Here is a 24,935-nt window from a genome sequence, read left to right as displayed (position 1 = left end):
TTTTGGGTCGAAAAGTTTACACAGCCAGACAATAGGCTTCTCAATGTCCTTGCCATCTATAGGTATGGCCATGGCGACGGGGCGCTCTGGTAGAAACGGTGCTTTGAACGAGAAGTCAATCTTGAACTTGGTACTGGACTGTGCCCCAACATATTGCTCGACGGTTCTGGCAGGTACCTTGGCATGCCGATTTCTGTGCTCGCGCAGTGGTTGATCGTCAGCGAAGATCTGGACTTCAAGCCCAAGGCATTATAGTGGTTATGATCGAAAATGTGACGTACATACGTAGCTCGACCGTTGGTCTTGATGTTGAGGTGGAGGTGAGTAGCGACAGATAAAAGGCAAGAAAAGTTAGCAAAGAAGGAGCAAAAACCTTGTCCGGCAACAAACGAATAAGCGTTTTTGAGCTCTCACTAGATCAACTGCTTGTCATGCCGCTTCTCGATACGGTAGTCGCGATTTGTCCTATTGTATGAATGGGGACCACATTCTAGTATAACTGCCAACTTGAAGAGTACGCTTAGGATGATCGCCGATGCGAAGGGTGATCGTGTGTATTAAACTATGTAGAAAAGATCGGACTAAAGGTTGGTCCAATCCGTGAGACTTGCCCAGTGGACTTCGAGTATCACGCCGGCACTCGTGCGGCACGCTCGCTGATATACTCCATTAAACACGATATAACCCAACATAATTCATGTCTCGTATGAACCCCGCTTCCCTTCTTGGGTTGCGTCTCGTGCTGTACCTCTGCTTGTGTTGCAATCATTTTTCAACGAGTATACCTCCATCAAAAACTCCGAACAATGAGAATTGATACCAGGAAGAGCATCAATGCGCGTAGCCAACTAAGCTATAGTGCCGAGACACATGAACCTGTGCCAGCTCAGGTCAGATCAATGGTCTCCATGCCGTCCTCGTTCAGTGTAACAGGGAACCTCCGTCGCTTAGCAGAAATGAAGGACAGCTCGTCGTCGTCCACATGGGGGTCGGTGTCCGTGGCCGTGTCACTCCTCTCGCGCTTGACGCCTTCTCGCTTGACTGCCCGAGCGGCTTCGTCACGTTCGCGCTGGCGTCGTAGAAGTTCCCTCATTTCTTCGGCATTGAGGGTATCGACATCCCGCTCCTCAAGTGGGACAGGGCTTGGACTTCGCGGCATGATCAGGAGTGACTGCAAGGCATCTACATGATAAGGTTATCAGTCTGGTATATAGAGCCTTTTGAGTGAGAACAACTAACGCTTGGAACGGTACTTGAACTTGTAGGTAGCGATTGGCTTGTCTACTGAGTCCATGTAATCATGCTCCCAAGGTGCTGTGGGGTTGCATGAAACAGGATTGCGCAAGCTATGCAAATGTAAGTCCAGATCCACTTGTTGCGTTTATCTAACTTACCTAGATTTGTGTGAAAGAGTCTTTCCTTTCAGAGCCTTCTCAGGAACATTGTCTGCGTAAATACCAAGATCTTTGCGACTGCGACTACTGTTCTGTTCGCTCCGTCGCAGATTTTTGACGCGGTGAACCCGTACGGTGATCTCACCCATGTCTTTCAGATCCTGTATTAGCTGATCCGAAAAGTCACGATTGTCAAATTCCTCTAAGGGCCTGGTCAGCAAATAGTTAAGTTCGAACTCACACTTATGTACCTATCTTGAGCTCAGAGAAGCAGAATTTCTGCAAGTACCATCTATGGCCTTCTGAGTACCTCAACCCTTCAGTGAATGTTTCGAATGTGTTGCCGAGAAGGTCGTTCTGCATTACATAGGCGCCACACACCCATTTTCCGTCGAGATAGAATTGCAACACCAGGGTACATCCTGGTCCTGGCCTCGTGAGTGTACATTTGATCGCGAACTCAGAACCTGACTGAACTTCAATGTATTTGGTGACCATATTAGATGATGCCTGTTCTTCATCGTCCTCATACTCTTCGAGAGCACTTGAATTCACGACAATCTCAGCCTTGAGTCTTGGGAAGGCTTCGACGATCGCCATGATTGCTTGTAAGAGAGTTGCAAGAGGAAGTGGATAGAGGACAGAATGAAGAGATCGGGGCAGCGCGCCTCGCTGCCGTAGTGAGGTGAAGTGAGAGTGGAGAAGGTGAAGCGGGGAGTTCGCTACCATAAGTCGCGCCTGACAAGTCAGGCCCACGCTAAGTCACGTCAACACGTGTGAGCACAGACCCACTTTAAGAAAGGAAGTTGCAACGCCCATAATAGGAGCTTGCATGTTCGTTCTACAGACTAAACAGCCAAAACGCAAGTACAAAAGAAAGCCCGTTCTAGTTCCTACTCCTGTCCATCCTCCACACCATCCATTCCCGCCCAGTGAAGAGATCGCAAGACGCTGACTGTCCACATGCGCAAACCTGCATTGACATGGACCTTTTGAAAGAAACTGTAGGGTATAATACCCAATATCAACGCTGGTAATGATGCCAAAACATTAAGCCGAAAGGCGAAACAAGACTCAAAGAGATTAAAACCCCCGCATCCGATACGCCTGAGAGCCCCTACCACCAGATGCTATTTTTATGTGTGTATGTATGTTGTGTAATGAAAACGCTATGCAGGTCGTAATCGTGAAAGTATGCCTCCATGCAATGATCCTGTCTGTCGGTGTTTTCGAACCCGTGTGTGCTGGAACTGTCGCGGTCGGGTGGTATTGATACGGAATGAGCGATGTGCGTCGATGATTCATCCGTCTGAGGGCATTGTTGGGTGCCGGCCAGGCGTCCGTCATTGTCGATGATTAGAGCGCTTCCTCGGTCCAGCAGGTGTTTCGATGCGCTACCAGGTGTCAGATCTACCACGCACCAACACTAGCAGACGAACCGGCGCCATAGCTTCCACTCAACAGCTGCTGTCGAATAGACATAGCATCGGCTGAAGCGCCGGCCGCGGGGTTCGGTACGTTGGCGCCCATCCACCCCAAGCTTCCGCGCAGCTCGTTGACGGCCTCTTGCATCCGCCCGCCCGAGGCTTCGTTGTGCTTTGCAATCTTCTGGTCCCACCCGCCGTGCAGCAGCTGTATGCCACCTGCCTTCTTTGCCGCCTCCCGGATGACCATCGCCCAAGCCTTGGCCATCTCCTCGTACGCCTCCTGCTTGTGTCGGTTGTGCTGGTACGTGTCCCAATCGGGAAGGCGGTGGATGACCTCGGTAGCACCGTCAAGGAAGTCGAGCGATGTGGCAGGCTGCTGTTCGTAGGGTGGCAGGAAGTGTGGTGTGAAGTCCTTCAGCGACTCCAGAAGCTCGGTGAGCTGCTGCTTGACTCGGTTGAAGGCATAGTCGGACGACGAGCGGCCGCCAAAGGGGAACGCTGCCTGGAACGCTGACTCGTATTTTGCCAGGACCTCCAGTGTCGACTGGATGCTCGGCCGCGGTGCTGTCGACACGACTTCGTTCCCAATGTCCGGGTGACGCTGGCAGATGGACTGCAGCAGGTTCCGCATCTCGTCGGCGCTGAGTGTCTCGAGCAGGCGTGGTAAGGGGAGGGGTCGGCCCGAGATGTTGGACCGCATCCGCTTCGTCATGTGTCGTGGCAGCGGGCGCGCGAGCATGGCGGGAGACGCAGAGGGAGAGGCCGACATGCGGTCTTCGTCGATGCCGCTGCCATCGTCGTCGGCTTTCCGCTTGCGGCCAGTCATGGCAGAGGAGGGCGAGAGGACTGCGTGGAGACTGCTGTTAGCGCCTGAACGGTGGGCATACTGTTGCTGGCAGTGGGCCGACATACTGTTGCGAGTTGGGGAGATGCGGTTGTTGAGGAGATGCGGAGGGGCGGTGGTGAAGTTCTGGTGGACATTCATGCTGGCGGCGGCCCGCAAACGCAGCGAAGACACAGTGGGTGTGTGTTGGTAACAGAATAGGGTCACGGGACCAGGGCGGACGTCGTCGAAGCGTGTGCTGCGTGGGTGAAGCTGCGGTTGATGGGTGTTGTGTTGTGCTGCCGCTATGCGCACAGAAGTTACTAGCACTAACGTGTTTTATCAGCCCGTGCACGCCATCGGCTCGTACACGCAGAACACCATTTCATCCAATCTTTTCAACCCTACACAACACTACTAAAATAGGCGATATAAAGGCTGCGCTTAATAATTTAAAATGCCTAAAGCTAGGAGAATCCCTTAATTATACTAAAGTAGCTAAGAAATATAGTATTAACTAATCTACATTATCCTAAAGGCATTACAAGGTAACTATAATATATAATAAATATATAATTAATAGCTAAAATCTTAACTTTATATAAAAGCATAAGCTTTTACAGTATATTAATAAGCTTTATAAAAGAGGTTTACTACCTATAAAAGAGATAATTTAGAATTTTATATTAAAGATAGCTAGTAAACTAGTAAGAAAATACTAGGTTAATTACTACATTATACGCTATAGTATTTACCTAATTTTATATTAAATAACTAGAATTAACGCTAATTACTATAAAGCTAATTCTACCTTTAAATACACCTTATACTTTAAGTAACTATACTATAAAATTAAGCAGTATAGTATTAAGCTATATTATATATATAATATAGATAAGAAGGGCTTTCTTATTAAAGTACTCTTAAGGATAAAGAGAATCTTTAGTAGAAACTAATATAAATATAAAAAGATTAAGGTAGTACTCTAGAATAGTAATAGAAAGTAAATTATATTATTAGTATATATTTATACTAATAGATTAGCTCTTACTCTAGTACTTATCTATTAGGCTACCTTTAGAAATATTTAAAATACTTAGTTATAAGATTTTAATCCTTTTATCTATTAAGCTTTCTTTACCTTATTACCTACTAGATAAATAAGTAACGTTATAGGCCTAGCCTAGCTTAAATAAGTATTTAATTAAAAGACTTAGAAGAAGGCCTAATACTTATACTAGCTACTTATTATTAACAGCTATAGCTCTTATATTACTATAGATTTTATTAAGTACTATAATAAAAATAAGATTCTGCTTATAGTACTTCTACCTTACTTAACTTATACGCTCTAGCCCCTTAATATAGTTATATTTAAGCCCTTATTAATAGCTTACTTAGCTAAGCTTTTAAACTTTATAAATAAGTACTAAAGACTCTTATTTATTACTAAGTATAACTTCTTCTAGCTCTTCTATTATACCTAAAATAGCTTATTTAAGCCTTAAACTATCTAAAAGGCCTTTAGCACTACTAGTATCTTATCTATAGATCTTAATATAATCTTCTATAAATTCTAGTTAAATAACTCTTACCTATTATTAAGCTTCTTTATAAGCTTAGTTTTAAGTACCTTAGACTAAAGAAAGATTAAGAGACTCTTAAAAGAGGTAGTAATTAATATAAGCTTAAATTAAACTTAGTAACTTAATTAAACTATCTATATAATCTTAGTTTAAAAAATACTTCTAAAGTATAAAAATAGTTAGCTTAAGAAGGCTCTCCTAAATAAGAAGAAGTATAGGTAGTATAGTAAGGTATTACTACTTTAGCTACTAACTTAATATAATAGAAGAGCTGTTTTTTAGTCTTCTTTAAAGGTTACTACTACCTATAATTACTAGAAGTAAAAGAACCTTAAATAAGAGCAGTTATAATACTAAAAGAGTAAGGTAATTAAGCTTTAAGATAAATAAAAGTAACTTAAGGTAAATCTCCTTAAAAAGAGGCGTTAGAATTAGGTAGTAGTAAAGAAGGTAAAGGTTATAAAGAAGGCTAAAAAATAAGCTTAATAAAAAAAGAAAAAGCTTACGTATTAGGCTAATAAATAACTCTAAGAAGATATTAAACTATCCTAAAAAGGTAAAAAGCAAAGCCTTAAGCTTATAAAAGCTCTAGCTATTAATTTAGTAGTTAAAGATAGAGTAGGTATATTAGTTAATAATAAGCTAACTTTTCTGCCCTAGTCCTACTATAGCTGTAAAATTAACCTCCTAGGCTAATTTAAATAGTATAAAATAATAATAGTACTCTATTAATTACTACCTTAAAAAATCTTATAATAATTATATTTATGTATAGCGTTACAGCTTTAAAAGTATAGCTTAAAAAATAGTGTTCTGCGTGCACAAGCCGATGGCGTGCACGGGCTGATAAAACACGTTAGCCGACAGCGGTTGACTAACAACGTCACATGCCGAACCAGCATTCCGTTCCGTTCACTTTATATTTTGAAACCTGGTCATCACAACAATCATTGTCATCAAAGTTTGTAAGCCTCCCATCTAGGACACCACTTCTTTGAGACGTCTCGAACGGCTGGAAAAGGTAGGTAACTGTGGCTGTTGCAATGGGCCTTCATAGGGCAAGCAAGTGCCTTCAACGAGCCCTACGTACTACGGGTAGAGGCTGTGGAGGCTGTGGAGGCTATGGCTGACGGCAATCCTTTCTCAAAGCATTATTGTTGCTAGTTACACCTAACTACCGTAAACAGGGCATGGGCCAAGACACTAGTAAGTAACTACGTGGTATCAAGACGTGCACCATCCAACACATTCATCTACCTCTAATCTAAGGTAGTGGTTGTCAACTGTCTATCAAACACCCTCTCTCCGATCTGCTTCACCAGCCTTTTCCGCAAAGACCTCTCTCATGCTCTCCTGCTCTTTCAGCCTCTCCATCATAATCCCATGCGCCTTCACCGCAGGCTTGATTTCAAACAGCTCATCCATTCTCTCAAGCGGTACACCCTTCGTCTCAGGGATTAAGAAATAAACAAATGGCACAGAAAGTATCATCAGACTCGCGAAGAAAAAGTATACCCCATATCCCATCGTGAGAAACATTTGCGGCGTAAACCTAGAAATGATGAAATTCCAGAACCAGTTATTCATCGCTGCGGATGCCTGGCCCAGAGATCGTGTCTGCGGGGAGAACATCTCTGAATTGATGACCCAGGGTGTGCCGTTCCAGGAAGGCGTGTAGAAAGCGGTCCAGAGGTAGAAGAAGAAGATCGCTGCGATGCCGCCGGATGAGAGTTTAGCGTCAGGATCCGCGGCTTTGCCACCCGAGTCGGCGATTTTGATGTATGCGCCAATGAACCACATGCAGAGGGAACCACCGATGGCGCCGTACATAAGAAGTTTCGTGCGACCCAGACGGTCGATGAGCCAGAGTAGCCAGATGAATGTTACGATCGTTTTCACGACGCCAAAAATACCAGTAGTGAGGAAACCAGTCGACGTCCCAGTGATGCCGATAGATTTAAAGACCGTTGGGGAGTAGTAGTTGATCGCGTTGATACCGGATCCATTCTGCCACAAGAACAGCATGCCGCCGAGGAAGAAGCGCCAGAGAACTTTGCGCTGCTTCAGTGCAGCAAAAGGGCTAAAGAACCCAGGACCAATGTGCACGCGATCGTGTTCGATTTGAGCGTCAATTGCTGCGACTTCCTCCAAAATGTACGGGTCATTCGCATCCAACTTACGGATCCAACAAAGGTTCTTAACTGCTTCCTCATGCCTGCCTTTCGAGAAGAGCCAACGTGGCGATTCCCGCAGCCAAAGAGCGCCAAAGAGAAGACCTCCAGCCGGGATGAGCTGCACAGCGAATGGAATAATCCATTGCTGATGCGTAGAGGCCATGGTTTGCTCGAGACCATAGTTGATCCAGAAGCCAACGAGTCCGCCGAGTTGCCATCCAAGCTCGTATATGCCAACAAGTCGTCCACGCACAGCTGGTGGAGACAGCTCGGCAATGTAGATGGGGACCATGTTGGAAGCGGCGCCCACACCAAGGCCTGCCAGGACACGACCTCCAAGGAGAAGTCCTAGACCTCGTTCGCGATTCGCCCCAAGCATCATGCCTGCACCTAAGATGAAGACCAATGACCAGATAATGAGCGACTTCTTCCTGCCGAGGAAATGACTGGACACATAGGCTCCAAAAGATCCAAAGAAAGCGCCGACCTGATATACTGAGACAATATTTGATTTCTCGTAAGCGAGCTGGGAAGCGGACAATTTGTCGAACTCGAATTCCGCGGCGAACGATGGGAGGCTCAGTGTTGTGCCGATAAAGGCAGAATCATAGCCGATCACTAGAAAAACGTCAGCAATCGTGTATTGTGTTCAGCTTGGGTCATACGTACTGCATGATGCCCACGACGCAACTATGGCGGCCGTGTAGACACGCCAGTTGTAGACAGCCTTGGGCGTTGGCCTGTCCTCAACAAGAGTAAGGATCCCCATCGCGAAGAGTGATGGTGAGAAAAGAAAAGCAGAAGATGCAAAATCCACCGAAATCCTTATTATATGACTCTTCACCGACTCCGACAGCGGCTAGTTATGGAGACAAAAGCTCGTCCTTTTGCCTACCCCAGAATTTTCATGTTTGAGGAGCAACCAGCCATACTGGCAAAACACCATGACGAGACGCGTAGTCAGGGACGTGTCCTCGGCATCCACAAGTGTTATCGCGGCAACGCATGCCGGGCATGTATACACCCCCTGTCTATCTCATGTTGAACATTTTGTTGTGGGATGAAGGATTTACGTGGTTGACAGAAGCGTCATCCGTGTAAAGCAGGTGGCAACTGCCCACGCTTTGATTGGACAAAGCTTGGGAGAGACCCACATCGGCTCGGGTTTAAGCGTCCGCTATGAAAAGCTTCAATATGGGTGCACCGGTCCGATGTCGGTTGAAATTTTGACTGGATTGGATCCCAGTCGTCTTATGCGTCGTTGAATACAAGGCGCCACTGCGTGTGTGTGTACGTTCGTCTCACGGACGAGTTCCGAGAGGCTTACACTATCTGACGCATGCAGCTCGAGGTCATTGTAATCGACACGCAGGCAACTCGCAGAAAGAGACATCATAGTTCCACACATTGTCAATCTCACTACACTCGATAGAAATTCAAGCATCTTCCACGGCTTCTAGACGCAGACGTTGCCTACCGCTAAAGACATCATGTCAGCAGAGGTCAATACAAGCCTTTTGGTGCCAGACAACTCGCATCTCGACCGACATGGATACCTCTTCGGCCACCCGATAGCTCATTCCTTGTCACCGCTGTTCCACCAGACCATCTACGATGGACTGGGTCTGAATTGGGCGCAGCTACTACTCGAATCTACTGATATGGAACTGTTCCTGAAGTTGATGCAAGATCCCAAATTCTACGGTATGAAGCCTTTACGCTCATGCTGAACTCCGTCACAGCACGTCTAGTTGACACATGTCAGGTGCTTCGGTTACCATGCCGCACAAGCTCGCTATCTTACAACATCTCGATGTAATCTCGCCCGAGGGCAAAACGGTTGGCGCTGTCAACACTCTTTATTGCCGTCAAGATTCTGCCACTGGTAAGCGTCTGTTCCTAGGAACAAACACAGACGTGATTGGTGTGCGAGACGCTTTTGACTTCAATGTGAAAGACCCCGATACCTGCTTCCACGGGCGTCCAGCATTGGTTGTAGGCGGTGGTGGAGCGGCTCGGAGTGCAGTATACGCCCTAAGAAAGTGGATGAAGGCGACTAACATCTACCTTGTAAACCGGGACCGCCAGGAGGTGAAAGACGTGATCGACCATTGTGTATCGATGGGTTATGGCGACGGGTTGATTGACGTATCGACTGTCGAGCAGGCAGAGCAGCTAGAAAGCGTTGGGGCCATCGTGGCATGTGTGCCGAATTTTCCGGCGAGGACACCAGAAGAGAAGGAAGCAAGGTCAATACTACAGAGCTTCCTGCACAGGTCCCACAAAGGCGCTCTCCTTGAGATGTGTTACCATCCTTCGCCATGGACAGAAATTGCAGAAATTAGCAAAACCAGTGGTTGGCAAGTCATTCTAGGCACGGAAGCCATGATCTATCAGGGACTGGAGCAATCTAAATACTGGACGGAAAGAAGCATCGATGAACTGCCGGTGGAGAGGGTACACGAGGTTATCGCAGCAAAGCTGAACGAGGTACACCATTAGTTTAGGTTTGGTGAACTGTCATAGATTTTCCTGCCTTGACTAGCGAAAAACGACTCTGCAAAAAACTCCCATTTTATGGAGTACAAGCCATCTCGAAGCCTTCGTATTCTTTGGAGACTGGTAGAATATACGCGTCGCATTGACGGATACATGGATATATATCCCTCAAAGATAGCATGTTAAAACATGGCTTGCATTTCTAAAGGGGACCACAGTGATAGTTTGATCTTCGTGCAACGATCCTCAACTAATTATGGCAGAGTTTACCCCGTGTAGTCGCGAAGCTTCTTCCCCTCAGTCATCACTGTGAATCAATTTCGCCCACAAAAAGTACTAATGCTCTCCTGATCAGCTATTCATAGTCTACTGCACTGCAGTGTGGCGTGACCTAAATACTTTTCAAAGCAGATAGAACAAGTGAGATCCAACTCTACGCATTGAAGCGAAACTTAGAAACGAAGAAAGTGCCTAGTGTCTTTTGTTACAATAGACGTAGGGCGTCCTTGCCTGCAAAACAAAATATTCTAGCACATTTAGAAGGGTTCAAAGATACTTAGTTAACTGCCAAAGTCATTGTTCTACTCATTACCGTGGTGATTTCACCAGCCTAGTCTAACAGTCTACCGATACTCTGTCTAGTATTTCGTAGTTGAACTCGCCTACATAATGACTAGACTTTTATAGTTCTTCAAGGTTTGACACTATGAGCTTATGCTAACGTTGAACTTAGTCTCACTGCGAAACATTTACGACATAGCTGCAATTCTACTTAAGGGAAAGATTTGGCGTGTTCACATTAGCACATGGAGTGGCCAGTCTTGGAGGGATGACTGGTCATCTCTGCTTCACCACCATAACTGCGTAATTTTACTAACTGTCACCATGCGATAAGGCGTTGGTCTGTAAGATCTGTGCTAGGTTATAAAACGAGGCTTGTCCTTGTATCATGCTTATCTGTTATTTCAGGCATGAAGAAGCTAAGATATCAATCAAAACACGAGAAAGACCTTAACACAAATCTTGAGCAGAAGGCGTTCTCGATCGCTCTGGTATGATCTTCCGTTGATTTAAGGATTATCCTTGATGATGTTAAGGAATTCGCTAAAGAACTCGATACGACAAAAGGAAAGTATGCTAGACTAGAAACATTTATATGTCATATTTTCACCTCTTTGACTTTCATTATTTCATTGGAACTTGACTTTATTTCCTTTTGGAATACTGGTTTTTCCAGATAGAATCTGACGTCATAGACTTTCATACACTGTGCTGGGTTGCGGGCTCGGAGATGCGAGCCGAGGGCTTCCGAAATTCAGATCCTGCAAGATGTTGATGAGAACGCCACTCATATCGTTATCAGACGTCATCTCTCATGCGAAGCGTATTCGTGATGCTCAACGTTCGGCTCTGGAGTTGAATAGAAGAAGTTTGATGCTGAAAGTCACAACGAACTTTGAATTACGCTAGTACTCCGCGGGTTGCCCATCATTTTAAGTAGATAGACAGACGGAACAAGAGTGCTACTATCTGATTGGACTCCAAATTAGCTACGTAGCTATATCTACTTCTGCGAAACGGAGGCAAGAAGGTCGAATGGTAAGGCAAACTATAGATGGAAGTTTTATCATGTGATGAATGGTGGCGACTTAATCGTACTAGTCTAAGCTAGACGTCTCTCGAATTCGTCGTACCAAAAATATCCTTACTCGTCCTGAACTTCTACATCAGCCTTTGTCATTGGATTCTGGGAGCTTGATCGTCAACCAGATCGCCCCCGTTTCGAACTTCGATGCCCCGCACAAGCCCGTCTTAGCGCGCCAAAGACGCACTTCATTATGGACCACTCAGACAAATCACGACATCGTCACAAACCCATATCCAAGGGCAGAAGGGAGCGCGACGTCTTGCAGTACTGTGCAGCGTTTCGTGGCATCCACTGTTTGGACAAGTTAGGCCCTACCTTCCCGCCCCCCGAACATGTCCCTCGCCTATCTTCGGACGCGACTCTCACGGCCTTGGCTCAATTGACGGCCATTCGTCTTGGAGCTGAGCGGGCCATGATCTCCTTAATTGATGATAAATGGCAGTACATACTGGCTGAAGCTGTTCCCACTATATCTCTACGTCCTGAGACACCTGGCGACGCGTCAAGCATGCTATGGTTCGGTAACACAAGGATTTCTCGGACGGCAGGGATCTGCGAGCGGTGTTTAAACATTGATCTGGCAGCAGGTGATGATGTAGCCGTCATCGTCAAAGATGTTGCTTTAGGTGATCAACAATTCTTCTATGCCGGAGCACCTTTGCGGAGTCCTTCTGGTGCAGTCGTGGGTACCGTTTGTATCTTTGACGACGGGACCAGAGACGGCCTTCGACAAGAGGATCTTGGTATTCTGCAGGGCCTGGCTGCGACGATCATCGAGTACCTACACACATACACGGTCAAGGATCAGTACAGGCGTGGCGAACAACTCACGCGTGGTCTTGTATCTTTTGCCGAAGGAGCATCAGCTTTGCTGCCGTTTGAAGATCTAAAGCGCGATGATCAAGAAGACTGGCCAGCCGACATATCCTCTGAGACTGAGGCGAGCACTGAGACGGGAACGAAAATGGGGACGAATATGACTCGCTCGGAAAAATCGACACAGGACGGTCGAATACATCCGCCACAGTTGTCGCCGTCGGCGGGAACAACTAAGACCGTATCCAAACGAAACAGTTCACTCGTTAATCTTCAGGAGAACATTTTGCCTAGCAATGCCAAATCTATGTTTGTGCGTGCAGCAAACGTACTTGTGGCTTCTAGTAGTTTGGACGGGGTCATGATTCTTGATGCTTCTGTCGCAGCAGCTGGACGTCGTCAACGAACAAACACCACTGAGCGTCGCCCTGAGTCCGGGGTATCTGGTATGGAGAGTGCGGAAGACTCGGCTAATTCCGAAATTTCTCCTGGTGAAGAAAGCAGTTCTATACGTGCTCTCGACACACAAACACCAACATCAGCCTCCAAAACATGTCAGATACTTGGGTATGCAACTTCAGACGGATCCGATACACTTTGGCCGGGGGTCGGTCCGGATCCTGGACGATTACTCGAAAGTGATCTGTCGCGGCTGTTGCAGGAATTTCCAGACGGCAAGATTTTCGATTTCACTGCAGGAGGAGTATACGTGTCTGCGACAGACGATTCGTCCTCAGCAAATTCGCCAGGTGCCGGCGTCGATGTAGAGCGTTCTGGTTCAGATGGGCAATCAAAAAAGAAGAGCCCTGGCAGTCGAAGACAAAGGTGCTCAAAAGCGATCGAAGAGATGTTTCCTGGCGTGCGAAGTGTTGCTTTTGTACCCTTCTGGGATTATGAACGTTCAAGATGGTTTGCAGGCTGTCTGTGCTGGAGTCGCAGTGAGGATCGACTGCTGTCAGCGTCTGTGGATCTTCCTTATTTCAAAATCTTTAGTCATTCAATCATGCGTGAGCTTTCAAGGCTGGACGCTATGGCGTTAAACCAGGTACGTTATTTCAACTATCCTTATACTACCAGAAGATGTTGCGTACCTATAAGAGCTACAAAAGTGCAGTAAAGCCGCGCAAGGTGCCACAGCACACTTCGACTATATGCTGTTGCTGAATGTTTACCGCTAACATAACTACCAAATATAGGCAAAGACCACGTTTGTCGCTTCTATCTCGCACGAATTGCGTTCGCCATTACATGGGATACTTGGCACCCTGGAATTCATTAAGGATACTCAACTTGACTCTTTCCAAACGAGCATGCTCAATTCCTTGAATGCGTGCGGCCAGACTCTCCTTGATACTATAAACCATGTCATGGACTACGCAAAGATCAGCGAAGCAAAAAGACAAGTTTCTTCTAGGAGACTGATGAACTCAAATACAATACGCTTATCTTCGAAACCTTTGAAGGGCCGACGATCAAAGGACGCCGCATTCGATCTTGGAATTGCCACGGAAGAGGTAGTGGAAGCCGTGTTCTCAGCATCATCATACGTCTTCGTATCCAGTACACAGGATTTAGCTGCATCGCCAAGGGAAAGTTCATCCGACAATGGTAGAACTACGTTCCACGATTCGACCCCGAAACGTAAACCCACCTTCATCGTACTCGATATAGCATATGAAGAAGACTGGTTGTACTGCTTTCCAGTGGGTTCGTGGAAGAGAATTGTAATGAACATTTTTGGCAACGCAGTCAAATACAGTATGTGAGATCTGTACTCCCCTTTCATTGCTCAGCTTTGCTGCCTATAATACATTATACGAATATTGACCCAGGACTGGAAAGCACGATTCAGGTCTTAATCTTGGTTTTTTGGTTTCCATTTGCCTGTTACATGGAAAGCTAGATCTACAATATGAACTTACGCTAACAATCTAACCCCCATCAGCTGAATCTGGATATATTCACGTCTCTTTGCATGCTAGCGATCCGGTCAAAGGCACGGGTTCTGCTAAATCAGTGACATTAACGGTCACTGATTCTGGTTCTGGTATGAGTTCTCCGTTCCTCGCAAATAAAGCCTTCCAGCCATTTTCCCAGGAGAATCCACATGTCAGTGGAACTGGTAAGTGAAACTCCATGTCTGGTCTCTCGTCTGAGATGCTTGCTCACTAGTGTTCAATAAAGGACTTGGGCTCAGTATTGTCCGCCAGATTCTCGAAACGAATGGCGGAAAGGTCGAGATTAGTAGCGATCCTGCTATTGGTACTAAGCTCACCGTGAAGCTAGCCTTGGCCAGACCAGATGTGGTACAAACGTGTCTACATCAACGTGCTGAGTATCTGGACTGGCTTCCGCGCCTGCAAGGTCGGCGAATATATGTTCTTCACAAGAAACTTCATGTGTCATCCAACGAACCCGACTTAGCACATCCTACCGAAGGATTCAAACGATTTACCAGCACTTTAGTCACGACTTTAGCTAACCACCTGAAGATGGACGTTGTTCAAACGACAGATTGGAACGAGCGTGACGCTGAAATCGTTGTCTGTCCAGAACCATCGTTCGATTATCTCGCCACCATTCGGCGAAATAGAAGGGCGAACCAGCGAGCCCCAATGACAATCTTTGTTGCAATGGATGCACTCGAGGCGGCTACACTGCGCTCTGACGTGCGTATAACCAACAGAGAAAGTGTGGTTGAGATCATGACGCAACCGTAAGCCGAGCTTGTACCATAGTCCTACAGACTTTCTCCTGACATGAAATAGTTGTGGGCCATACAAATTGGCATACATTCTCAAAAGATGTCTCGATCGTTTTGAACACCCTGGGGAAAATCTCCCACACATAAGCTCACCTGCTACATTTCCTCAACTTGATACATTTATCGGTAAAGAGGCCCTGCATTATATGACCGTGTTGAGTCCTCCACCTATCATCAAGCCCTCTGACGCTGCGTCTTCTGCAGCGGGATCTGCTACCCTCGATCACGCGATCTCGTTACCCCTCCCAGAGAAGTCAGGCGAATCGCAAATTCTGGTCGTTGACGATAATGCGATCAATCGGAAAGTATGTAGACTCGCGATCCCCTACGTGTAACTCTGTTCACAATCAATCTAACACCTTTTTCAGCTCCTTGGGGCCTTCATGAAGAAGCGAAAACTAGAACATGTGGAATCCGAGAACGGGCTTGAAGCACTACGCACATATCGAGAAAGCACGCAAAGATTCGATATTATTCTAATGGGTAAGGACGTTTTCTCTTTATGCTGTAGCCATCTCGATTAAGCCATTCAATTGTTAGTGCTACGCCAACCCATGCTAACATTCGAGAAGACATGTCTATGCCAGTCATGGATGGTATGACGGCGACACGTTCTATCCGCCAACACGAGCAGGACTACAACATCGATCGCTGCTGTATCATTGCCTTGACGGGCCTTGCATCAGCAAGCGCAAAACTGGAGGCCTGGAGCTCTGGGATTGACTATTTCATGACAAAGCCGGTCAACTTCAAAGAGCTGGATGAGCTTCTCAAGAGGGAGAAAAGGAGACAAGGGAAGAAGGCCTTGTCCAAGGACGAACAAATCAGCGATGCTGACAACGAGGACGAACCTACAGCCTATACTTGATAAACATGGATGGCAGTTGGGACTGTACCGAAAGATGACATTACGACTTGATGTCAGTGCGAAACGTGGGCATTGCGTACCCACGTTAGAATAAGTATGGGTCGGAGATTGTTGTAAACGCAACAAAGATCCCCGGAAGAGGCTTCTCGTAGTTCATAATTAGTGTGCCGTGCTGCACAATTGTAGGGTATATCTAAGCAGAGATATCTGAGGAGAGTTGAGAAGTATACACAAGAGAAGTAATGCAGCAGGCCCTGCAATCACAATGCATAATCATTACACATATGTCGGTCCCAACACACTTCGTATTAATCCCCACCGCGTTTTGTCTCATTTCTTTACTTGAACATTTGCGTATTCGTTGGGACGTGGCGTACAGATGACGTCATCTTGATCGACTTGTTGTATCGCGTTTCATTTTACATATATTCGTGCGTTGTTCACGTCATCCTTCGAGTCCTCTCTCTGGCAGCCACAGTACTGTAGAACGAGAAGGAATATGCTTTTCTGAAGCTTGAGACTGTTCGAAAAGATGAGCAGTGCATGCGGTTCGTTTCATTTGTAAAAACGGTGAGTGAGACTGGGGTGCAGCAGGAACAATGCAACGCTGAAAGATCTTAAAATCGAGTAATTAAGACAATATTAAATCTATGAAGGAGCGATCTTAAGACGCCTGCCAAGATGCAGAAGCGCATCTTTATGCAGTCTAAGTCTAGTGTATCCGGCTCCGGAACGCCTTCGCATGCCAAAATGCTTCATTCAACATCCATGTCTATTTGGACACAATCAGTCCTAACCACATGCTCATAGTATCATAGCCACCGCTACCGCAACCACGAATCCAAAGTATTTAGCAGAGGGGTGGAAAAGCACATTTGCCATGGACTGGGTGCCACAGCAGTCTCGGTTGTATGTGACGTTGTTCGCTCGAGCGGCGACTTCAAATACGCTGCCATTCGTAGGGCCTTGATTATAGAAGTCGACGAGGAGGAAATTGGGTGGGCGGCCCCACGTCGCTGTCAAGACTGATAAGTGATTGTTTGTCAAAATCGAAGAATCTGGAGCTTACCAATGCATCCATTGGACATTAGCCCGACACTCCCGTTCCCTGTAGCAGCGTTCGTCACATTCAAAGCGGTGTAATCCGGAACAAGCAGACTGATCCCTGCGAATGCGAAATCAACATTCAAGTTACTGGAAAGAGTCAGTGACTGGTCATTATCATCATACCCAAGTTGAACTTACGCGTTCGCCATGTACATCATCTCCCGGGCTTTCTCGTCGCCGAGACCATCCGGTCTGTCGATGGTGCAAGGGAAAGCGGCATTTGTGGGAGAATAGGGCGTCTCCCAGACATTGTAAAATTGCCACAACATCCAAGGAACAGCGTCTGTGTCAAAGTTGTAGTCGATGAATGTTACGACCCTCTTCTGCTGGAGGAGCATTTCGCCAAGCGTAGGCCAATCTTCGAGAGTCATAGCGGTTTTGGGAGGTTGGTAGATGTACTGCTTGAGGCCGGATTTCTCGATCGGGTCGACGAAGTTGGAGGAGGTAACAAGTGGCTTGCCGTCCGTGCCTGTCTTTTCGTAATCGTAGTTTCCGAAGATGATGGTAACGACGTCAAAGGGATGCGCTTGCACCCATGTCTCGACTTCGCTGAGGTAATCTTCGACGGTTCCAGCATCGAGGAGGTCACAAGAGGTGTGGCAGTAACGGAGTGTTCCATTGACAAGATGCGCTTGACCCTGTAGCACCCGAATTCCATCGTTCAACTGTTGAGTAGCTCCGTAATCTTGATTTCGTCCTGCGTTTCGAGCCCTAGTAAACATCGAGTTGTGTGCGGCAACTTCTGTAATATTGGAGTAGCGTCTGTTGCAGAATTCGAGGTAGTTGTTGCATGCCTGCGTATTCTGTGGTACAGCTGCTGATGTGCCTGAAGCGGTTGGTGTTCTCGTCCTATTGCTCCCTCCGATCTCTGTTAGAGGATCCTCTGAGCTCGTTGCATTCGACGCTCCAGATGATCCAGACCCAGTGATGCTAGAACGCGCTGACCTGGTTATGGTTGCGATAGTGCTGCCCTCAAAATCCGACGGAACAGTCGCTGTTCCTGCCGCATCGCTTGACAGTTGCCTTTGACTACCAGTCGAGGTGACAAAGGAAGACGATTGTGACTGCGCGGAACTATCCTGGGAGAAGGTAAGACCGGCAAGCCAGAGGATAGAAAATAGTGTTCCCTTCATGGTAGGCAGGCTGGTCAAGGAAATATCTTCGTAAAACAAACTCCTTCTCAGGCAGATCCCTAAGATCTGTATTCCCAAAAGCAAACGACCGAGGAGCAATGACTTGCGTGATGATGGCGTTGAAAGGTTGAAACAGGCAATGTTGTTTTTCTCCTATCCCGATTATGCCGACTTGGCCCTGACGTCAAAGCCCCGCTTGGCGACATCTAAGCTTTTCGAACCATACTCGTCCAGCCAACGATCGCCCGGAGCCGCATGAGCGTCGCAAGGTCCATCACTCGCCAGGCTTTAGTTCATACGTATTTGTGGGTCCCAGCCTCTTATAGTTTCAGGCTGCCGGCTAGACCGGATACCAAGACTTTCTGAGTCGACAAAAACATTAGAAACAAAGCCATCAAAGATCAGTCGGGTTACATGCTTTGACTGCAAGGCTACCAACAATATGTATCGTAGATTCTGGTGTATAGTATTCGATCATGCCTAGCGACTTCCCGTATTTCCTGGCAAACTAGGATGAGCTGAAGAACTCCTCGAATCGGCTTTTTCCTTCTAGCTGTTGTATCTCTCGCTTCATTACATCTATCCTGTAGTTCTTGAATGCCTTCTCGATCCTCTCTCTTGACGCGGGATCCTTCGTTATGGTGCTGGATGCCGAGGCCGTACCGGTCAGCAAGCCGATTTCTCCACCAAGGAAGAGTCCGCCAACGGAGAAGAAGAAGTATGTCGCTGCATCGCTCCATTTTGAGGGCGCGAGTTTGGCTGAAATATCTGGGATGGGTTCTGTAAAAGCTCAAGGGTCAGTACTGAATGCGACAGAGGTGTACGAAAGATTACCTGTACGTCCGTCCGCAAATCGCACCTCCACAGGTTTCTCCATTGCTTTGAAGGCATTGAAATACGCCAGCCTCATGGTTCTCAATCGAAAGGCAAAGTAAACTCCAAGGCCCAATCCAGCCAAAGATGCAGCCATTGCATGAGTCGACACCTTGCTGCCCGCACTCTTCAGAAGATCACGATCTTGTTGATTCAAGCTATGTCAAGTCAGTTTTCGCTGCGACAAAACACCACACAGTACGCACTCATGCTGCAGGTGCTCCTCCGCGAGCTGGCGGAGATCACTGCTGCTCTGATGGTTGCGAAATGCGGCCAATGATTCAGACATTTTCGTATACGCTTCGAGCAATTGTTAGCTATAGATATAAAGTAGGTGAGCTTGGGGGTGGTAGCTTCAGGCTTCACGAAATTCGTACTTCGCGGCAACGCGTCATTGACGTCATATTAGAACTCTTAGCAATGAACTTCGATCACGTGCTGAGCGTGCCCAAAATCAAGTCGACTGAGATATTGTTCAGCGACTTTATAGACAACATTCCAGTTAATAACCAACCGCAGGATGTGTTCTGGTTGATAACCACATGCTTCCCAATGTCGCAGGTTAAAGTTTGTATCTTGTAGCCAGACTGCATTGTCGCTTGTACGAGAACGGGCACGTCGTTCTATTGAGGATTTCTCCTAAGATATGCATTTCGTCTTTAAGAAACATAACTGGGTGAACCAGGGATACATACTGTGTTTGTGGGGTAGATTTTGCCCGGCGTTGGAACCTCCAATAAGACTTTTGGAGTGGCTACACACCGGTTACGTCCGGCTTGCGAGCAACATCACGTCACGCCAATTCCTTTCACATTCGGTACCTTGTTTAATTTTGCATCCGTACTATGGACTGATCAGCACTGTTAGACACGCAGACGTTGATGTTGACGGGATGGTTACACAGCAAACTTCGTCTCCCATCCCGTCAGTCAGTCTACTGAAATATGGTTCTCTCAATCAGACCTGATCATCTCATAGCTCAAGTGCACAGATGGCGAAACGCTTTGTAGGCTGCTAACCCTACAGTGCTCAGAACATGGGGCACGATTACACTGTACAATGCCTCGGTGTTAGGTTTTACTGTAGGCAAGGCGTATTAAACAGAGAATACATGGGAAGAGAACTAAATTAGCGTTGTAAGTGTCACTTCCCAGTTTCTACTCGTGCATCGGAATTACAACTCTGGAAACTAGGTGTGGTGAGAAGTCATCGTCAATTGCTGGCGATCTAACTTTCTTTGAGTTCACAAGTTTTGGTCTGCCTGACCAGAGTCACGCTCTCCTGGGTGAGAGTTTTGATGCCTCCAGAGGCATTCCTCCACATATGCAAATGTTTAGATTTAACAATCAGCGATTGAGATATGACTGCAAGACTCCCTGGCTAAACATGCGGGTACTGCCTGAAGATGGGTGCAAATGAACACCAGTCCGTTGGAAGTTTTTGGTCTAGGGTGCCTTCAACCAAATTCAAAATGTATCCTATTTAGTAATCAGCTATTCGAATACTGTATACACTGGGACTATTGGACAAACTAATCAACTATCAAAGCCAATTCAAATTATCAGCGCATATTCACCAATAGTATTGCTTTATCTGCAGTACTTGAACACTTCACGGGCTTTCCACCGGTCATGCATGACCAGCATCCCTCCGAATGACGAGTAACTGCGCTTGGTAAACAACCGAGCTATCCATCTGCCGAGTGGCAGAGACTCTATGTGATACTTTAGGTTTTCAAGGGCTTCGTGAGAACACTGACTAGGTTCATCGTCGTATTTCTGGCATGATACTACTATCTAATGTTGCCGTAGTGCTATCAAAAACCAGAGAGAGAAGAACTCCCTTCTGATCAGATGTGACTAACTTTAGACGGGGAGACACTGACTGACAGTGTTACTCAGTTTCTCGTCACACCGACTCTACCGCAACATATGCTACAAGCCTGAAATGCAGTTACTGGGGTAGATCTTGGATGCATTGGTGCATATAAGTCACATATTGAAGATGACTCGTATCTACTGTATATAAACTTTACAGTTGGCGACTTGCTTGACAGGATGTTATGTTCGGTTGAAGAGTTGTTGGCTTTTCCTCGGAGTATTCCGTATCACAACGACCACAGTGGCACCCGCCATTTCATGGTGAGTCTTGGATATTATGCAAGGTAGACAAGGGTAACACTTGGCTTGTCGTCATAAAGCCTGCTGTTAAGGAACAGACATCCGGACAACAAGCGCTCTACAGGTCTCTGTTGACGGAAAGAGCACATGTCCACTGATGTATTATGGTACGACGAAGTCGACAATCATCAAGACTCGGTTGGAGATATACGTACACTGTCTACGAAAGTATGCTCATGTCGAAGTAAGCCGATGAATTCGGTACAGATGAGTACCTCTAGAATCTAAGTTCATCAAAGGTCCAGATCGGATTACGTATGATCGATGATGTGATTTCGATGTCTCGATCCACCATGGATGTCACACCACCTTCACCTCATAGCCTCGGAAAGATTCCATGATTTTTGTGAATATTTCAGCTCATAGCGGGGTTGCAGCAGCCCTATAGTGGTCAGACAGAGGCTTGGGTTTCTTTGTTGTGACTGGAGGAAGGGGAGGGAGGCAGGTGATGAGCGTGCGTAAGCGTGCTATAGATAGTCTAAAACAAAGGGCAACCTTGTTCAATACTATTCTGAAGGCGCGAGGGTGTCATACTTGGCATGCAAAGGCTATTGTTTTGCTTATGTGCATTGCACTACCCCTTGTCCACCAACGTCACAAAACAGAAAAACTCTCAACCCTGTTCAACAACCGAGGCCACCATCGCAACCCCTCTCTCCAGCCTAGTGGTTTGCCAGAACGAACACTGTAGTCGACGACACAATTCTGACAGGCGGGATTGATGAGTTGTGCGCCACCTTGTATACAGTGCTTTGAACATGCGGGTAATATGTGGAAATAACGTTCCCGCGATATGACAGTCTCCAAACGCTTCTGCCCGACCGTTACCGTTGTGGCTGCTACTGCTATACGGCCGCCAGCACGGCACTCACCCCGTCGATGCGTCCGATTGACGTTCATGGGATCAGCATAGCAGATCATCTCACGATAGCTATGTCCTCACTAGACTGCGACCAGGTGTTTAGCTAGCGGTTTTGTGACCATGTGTTTGCTGTAGGTGCTTTTACCTCGGTCTCGGCCTAATTCTAAGCGTTCGGTAGTGGCATCCTGGATCCGACGGCGATCACTACATAACGCCCTGCTAGTGCTGGTGCTGGTGGAGCGATTTGGGACAGTACGTCGTTAGTGGACTGGTTGGTCAGGGACGTACATACAGTCGTTCAAAAAATACCTTGCCCGGGCCTTCACAGGCACAGAAAGGCTATCGTTGTCTCTGTACAGATAGAGGCCTCGGCACCAGCACGCTACGTATCTGTCTGAGGTTCAGTAAAAGGTTGAAAACTTAGACTAGAGGCTCATCCATACAAGGCTACATCCCGATAGATCCTCGGCGTTGAAATCCACTCCACGGCATTGGCTAAGCTGATTTTCCACGATGCTCAATTTCGTGTGGTGGGCTGGATCGACGTACCGTAGGATTTTGCCTAAATCATTTGCCGCTAGCTAGGGTCGAAGCCAATCAACTTCACAAGCCTACTGTGGCTCAGTCACTGCACCACAATTCGGTCCTGGTTAGCGGTAAACCCATAAGGCTTGAAACCTGGGGTACCGTTTGCGCGCCAACCGAAACTGGTCAATCACCGTGCTGCGGAGCGTGCCGTCAAAAGGCTGTCACATCCGTATTGCCTTTTCTGAATGTTGGTTCCCAGATCGACAATGATCGACATCCACGTTACTTGTTTGGTAGTACTCCCCCTTTTTCTTTAACTTCTCAATGTACATCATGTGGACAGTGATTTTCCACCATTACGACGATCACCGGCCCAGCCCACGCACGTTTGAGATTCTCCAATAGGGGGAACGGGATCAGAGTATGGGGTAGGATTTGGTGTGTGTGATAATATCGAAGAATCGCGAAAGCCGGAAACTGCCTCGGCCTGTGGCGCTACATCATGAAGGAGGATGCTGTTACCGGTGATAAGGGTCAAGATATCTAGAAATATAAGTACAGGCGTTCAAACACCACAAAAGACCATCAGCTAACAGTTCAATCTGACACTGCTTTATAAAGACCTGCTGGCAACTACTTCTTCATTATGCATTCACTATCCCTTCTTCTTCTTTCTGCATCAGGCACCTTGGCCTACCCTTGGGTAGCCGGCCAGCCAGGTGTTAAGTCCTCGCTCTTCAAAGATGCTCAGCCTCAGAAGAGACAGGCCAATTGCCCCTTCAACGCGAACCACCAACCAGCGGCACCATACACCAGCCAGTATCCTTACCTTGGCGCGAAGAATGGTTCTGCAGGAACAGGAGTCGGCGGAATTAAGGTTCCAGCCGATGGCGACACTGCACACGCCTTCGTAGCGCCAGGGGCAAACGATATTCGTGGTCCCTGTCCTGGTCTCAATGCAGCCGCCAATCACAACTTCTTGGCTCACGATGGCGTCGTGACCTTCAACGAGCTTGTCGATGCGCAGCAAAATGTCTATAATGTCGGCTATGATCTCGCCGTCCTTCTCGCCACATTCGGCGTGTCTCTCGATGGTGACATCGGCACAGGCAAGCTTAGCATAGGATGTGATGCTACGTCTCGTACCGCTTCGCTCGGCGGCATACTTGGTCGCCAACCTGGACTCGATGGGCACAACAAATTCGAAGCTGACTCGTCGCTCACTCGCAACGACTACTTCACTCACAACGGTGACAACTACAGCTTCAACGGAACCCTTTTCGCTAGGATGAAGGTAGTCGCCGACCGTGTCTCAGGCGGGAAGTTCGACCGCAACGCTTTAGCAGCATACAGGAGCCAGCGTTACGATGAGTCCGTCCAGGAGAACCCCAACTTCTTCTTTGGTCCTCTAACTGTTTTGCTTTACGGAGCCTCCTCTTTCCTCTACGAGCTGTTTGCTCCATATGGCCCTGAAGGTACTCCCGATCTTGCCTCCATGGAATCTTTCTTCGGCGCCGTCGCGGACTCCTCTGCAGAAGGAGGCTATCGACACGTCGGCGAGCAGATTCCCGCTAACTGGCATAACCGTCGCGCCCCATACACAAACCAAGATGTCACCAACGAGATTGTCGCACAATACATTCAGTACCCCAAGCTGTTTGGCGGAAACGTTGGCACGAACAACTTCGATGCGCTCCCTTCTACAGTCGGTATCATAGGCGACGGCAAGCTCCCGAATGATGTTACGGGGGCTGCTCTACTTTGCTTGCTGTACCAACTTGCTACTATGAGTGTGCCGAGCTCGTTGAGCGCCACGACTGGTCTCACGCTCAGTGTTATCAACTGGTCTCTTGGCACGTTGAATCCTATCTTCAAGAACGCTGGCTGTCCTCTCAAGCCTGATCAGACATCGTAGGGCCTGGTATTGGTCGAGACTAATATGGGGAACTGTCCTTCATGATTCGATGCGAAGTCTCTGGATTAAGTTGCAACGGAGGGGTTGAAATGGGCATAACGAGTACGGAAACGAATACTCTGAGGTTTGGCAGGAATAGTCTAGTTTTTGAGAATGTCGCTGTAGCTACATAAAATGATCGTTATTTCATTTACAAGATGAAGATGAATTCCTTTACATGTGATGAATCACAACGGCCTCCAGCACTACCTCCACCATCAGTCCAGACTTCCTACCACCACTTCTACATATTCCCTGTCATGCTCTGTGAATAGCTAGAGGGTTCTCGTTACGAACAG

At 47.1% G+C, this 24,935-nt stretch overlaps 8 protein-coding genes across 8 annotated transcripts; 3 read left to right on the top strand and 5 right to left on the bottom strand.

The window, feature by feature from the left end:
* Window positions 1-528: 528 nt before the first annotated feature.
* Window positions 529-2,085, bottom strand: P153DRAFT_433116 (uncharacterized protein). Its single transcript, XM_033673007.1, has 4 exons — window positions 1,646-2,085; window positions 1,395-1,596; window positions 1,240-1,346; window positions 529-1,182 (listed from the first exon to the last, which is right to left on the bottom strand). The coding sequence occupies exons 1-4, from the start codon at window positions 1,992-1,994 to the stop codon at window positions 887-889; spliced, it is 954 nt and encodes a 317-aa protein (XP_033521713.1). The 5' UTR covers window positions 1,995-2,085; the 3' UTR covers window positions 529-886.
* A 748-nt stretch (window positions 2,086-2,833) lies between these two features.
* On the bottom strand, window positions 2,834-3,944 carry P153DRAFT_398669 (tethering factor for nuclear proteasome sts1; the record flags this gene model as incomplete). Its single annotated transcript, XM_033671663.1, has 2 exons — window positions 3,734-3,944; window positions 2,834-3,667 (listed from the first exon to the last, which is right to left on the bottom strand). Coding segments are annotated over exons 1-2 (906 nt in total), but the record flags the coding sequence as incomplete, so codon positions are not given.
* A 2,576-nt stretch (window positions 3,945-6,520) lies between these two features.
* On the bottom strand, window positions 6,521-8,451 carry P153DRAFT_344872 (general substrate transporter; the record flags this gene model as incomplete). Its single annotated transcript, XM_033666069.1, has 2 exons — window positions 8,074-8,451; window positions 6,521-8,022 (listed from the first exon to the last, which is right to left on the bottom strand). The coding sequence occupies exons 1-2, from the start codon at window positions 8,171-8,173 to the stop codon at window positions 6,521-6,523; spliced, it is 1,602 nt and encodes a 533-aa protein (XP_033521711.1). The 5' UTR covers window positions 8,174-8,451.
* A 443-nt stretch (window positions 8,452-8,894) lies between these two features.
* P153DRAFT_387864 (quinate dehydrogenase) lies at window positions 8,895-9,906 on the top strand (the record flags this gene model as incomplete). Its single annotated transcript, XM_033670692.1, has 2 exons — window positions 8,895-9,108; window positions 9,170-9,906. The coding sequence occupies 2 exons, from the start codon at window positions 8,895-8,897 to the stop codon at window positions 9,904-9,906; spliced, it is 951 nt and encodes a 316-aa protein (XP_033521710.1).
* Window positions 9,907-11,617: 1,711 nt separating this feature from the next.
* Window positions 11,618-16,290, top strand: P153DRAFT_368634 (uncharacterized protein). Its single transcript, XM_033668560.1, has 7 exons — window positions 11,618-13,412; window positions 13,564-14,125; window positions 14,313-14,489; window positions 14,552-15,083; window positions 15,136-15,436; window positions 15,500-15,614; window positions 15,704-16,290. The coding sequence occupies exons 1-7, from the start codon at window positions 11,742-11,744 to the stop codon at window positions 15,997-15,999; spliced, it is 3,654 nt and encodes a 1,217-aa protein (XP_033521709.1). The 5' UTR covers window positions 11,618-11,741; the 3' UTR covers window positions 16,000-16,290.
* Window positions 16,291-16,803: 513 nt separating this feature from the next.
* On the bottom strand, window positions 16,804-18,239 carry P153DRAFT_377565 (PLC-like phosphodiesterase; the record flags this gene model as incomplete). The annotated part of the gene is made up of 3 exons (XM_033669744.1): window positions 16,804-17,015; window positions 17,069-17,193; window positions 17,245-18,239. 3 exons carry the CDS (start codon window positions 18,237-18,239, stop codon window positions 16,804-16,806), a joined length of 1,332 nt encoding a protein of 443 aa, XP_033521708.1.
* Window positions 18,240-18,493: 254 nt separating this feature from the next.
* Window positions 18,494-19,643, bottom strand: P153DRAFT_64139 (uncharacterized protein). Its single transcript, XM_033673319.1, has 5 exons — window positions 19,627-19,643; window positions 19,490-19,575; window positions 19,319-19,412; window positions 19,074-19,270; window positions 18,494-19,019 (listed from the first exon to the last, which is right to left on the bottom strand). Exons 3-5 carry the CDS (start codon window positions 19,399-19,401, stop codon window positions 18,748-18,750), a joined length of 552 nt encoding a protein of 183 aa, XP_033521707.1. The 5' UTR covers window positions 19,402-19,412; window positions 19,490-19,575; window positions 19,627-19,643; the 3' UTR covers window positions 18,494-18,747.
* Window positions 19,644-23,328: 3,685 nt separating this feature from the next.
* On the top strand, window positions 23,329-24,757 carry P153DRAFT_433109 (Cloroperoxidase; the record flags this gene model as incomplete). Its single annotated transcript, XM_033673006.1, has 1 exon — window positions 23,329-24,757. One exon carries the CDS (start codon window positions 23,329-23,331, stop codon window positions 24,595-24,597), a length of 1,269 nt encoding a protein of 422 aa, XP_033521706.1. The 3' UTR covers window positions 24,598-24,757.
* Window positions 24,758-24,935: the final 178 nt, after the last annotated feature.

This window comes from Dothidotthia symphoricarpi (genome assembly GCF_010015815.1).
Source record: "Dothidotthia symphoricarpi CBS 119687 unplaced genomic scaffold P153scaffold_15, whole genome shotgun sequence".
Classification (NCBI taxonomy): Eukaryota; Fungi; Ascomycota; class Dothideomycetes; order Pleosporales; family Dothidotthiaceae; genus Dothidotthia; species Dothidotthia symphoricarpi.
This window is presented reverse-complemented; position numbering and strand designations above follow the sequence as displayed.